General features: G+C 47.8%; 1 protein-coding gene across 4 annotated transcripts in view; it reads right to left on the bottom strand.

The window, feature by feature from the left end:
• The window catches only part of Zer1 (zyg-11 related cell cycle regulator), a 29,982-nt gene that overhangs the window by 13,477 nt on the left and 14,990 nt on the right, over positions 1-1,515 (bottom strand). For 3 of the 4 annotated variants that reach the window (XM_015497477.2, XM_015497480.2, XM_015497481.2), the window contains one exon: positions 1,134-1,307. In XM_015497477.2, coding sequence (XP_015352963.1) covers positions 1,134-1,307 — 174 coding nt within the window. The remainder of the gene's footprint in view (positions 1-1,133; positions 1,308-1,515) is intronic. The other variant, XM_015497479.2, reaches the window with a different exon arrangement.

The raw sequence follows: 1,515 nt of genomic DNA, 5'->3' as shown, positions 1-1,515 counted from the left end.
TCTCTCTCTACTCTCTAAAAAAAAAAAAAAAAAAAAAAAAGATGTTGTGTCCACTGAAAACTAAAAAATAAATGTTAAAAAATTCTCTCTCTCTTTCTCTTAAAAAAAAATTATGCTGGATGTGGTGGCAAAGGCCTATAATCCCAGGAAGCTGAGACAGGAGCATCCTAAGTTCAAGCAACTTATCGAGACTATCTCAAGATGAAAAATAAAATAGAGGGCTGGGAGTGTAATGTAGCTTGATGGTAGAATGCAGGTTCAATCCCTAGTATCCCTCCCAAACTTTTTTGCGGGCTGGGGATGGGATGTAGGTTCAATGGTAGAGTACTTGCTTATGTGCAAGGCCCCAAGTTTGATCCCAAGTACCAGGAAAAAAAAAAAAAACTGTTAGGGTTGGGGATTTGGCTAGTTAGTGATAGAGCATTTACATAGCATCACAAGGCCCTGGGTTCCATCACACACACACAAACGCACACTCTCTCTTTTCTCTCTCTCTCTCATACACACACACACACACAAATGTGTTACAAGTGATGTTTGCTGACATGAGAGATGCTCACATTCACAAGACACTGTTAATGTAAACATTCATATTTTACGAATAGTACAGAGACTTTTGAAAATTACCCCATTTACTAAACACATATCCACAGACTAAAACACAGAACAATATGTATCCATTGGCAATGGTGATTATCTCTGGGTGGTGGGATTAGGGGAGATATTTATTTATTTATTTTTTAACCTCTGTAACTATAATTGTTGTATGGTGAAAAATTTTATTACTTTTATAAGAGAAGTAGCTAGTAGAAAGAACACATCAAGACAGAGTGTGCTGGGGCAGAAGGGGCAGAGACAGCAGGCCTGAGGCCCCCAGGCAGGAGGCCAGGATCCTTGGGCTCCATGTGGAGCAAAGTGACTGAGGGTAGACACTGTGGGTCATGGACCACTGATGGGGCTATGTTCTGGCGAACCTGAGTGCCAGATCCAGGAGTCAGAGAGGGTTGCCCTGGGAAGGGGATCTGGGAAGGAGGCACACAGAGCCAGGTAAGGAAGCACCGTGTCTGGGCCCAGGGGGCAGGAAAGGGATGCCTAGGTCAGGATGTGTGGGCTATGGTGGGCAGGGGGCTCACCGTCACCTCCTGGTAGGATTCCATGCCATTCAGCACCACCTGGATGACCTGCCGGCGCAGCTTGACACTCTGCTCTGAGCGATATTCGGAATTGGTCAGGTAGAAGAGTGCAGCGCTGCCTGTCACCTGAATGTTCTTGTCATATTTGTGGCACTTGAGGGCAGTGATGACCAGCTGTGTTAAGACAGGGTGGGGCCTGGGTTGGAAGAGCTGTGAGAGTTATAACAGGTGGGCACTAGGGGGGCTTGGCAGCTCCTCTGGGGGCAGGCGAGGCCTAGGGGCAGGGGGCTTTGGGGGGGTAGGGGTGAAGGGGGCCCGGGGAAGGAAGGCCGGGGGCAAGGCAAGGGCAGGCACTGTTGGTGGGGTTGGGGTTCATAGGCGT

This window comes from Marmota marmota, unplaced genomic scaffold (assembly GCF_001458135.2).
Source record: "Marmota marmota marmota unplaced genomic scaffold, marMar, whole genome shotgun sequence".
NCBI classification, from domain to species: Eukaryota; Metazoa; Chordata; class Mammalia; order Rodentia; family Sciuridae; genus Marmota; species Marmota marmota.
The sequence above is the reverse complement of the archived record's forward strand: the minus strand, read 5'-3'. Positions and strand labels throughout refer to the sequence as shown.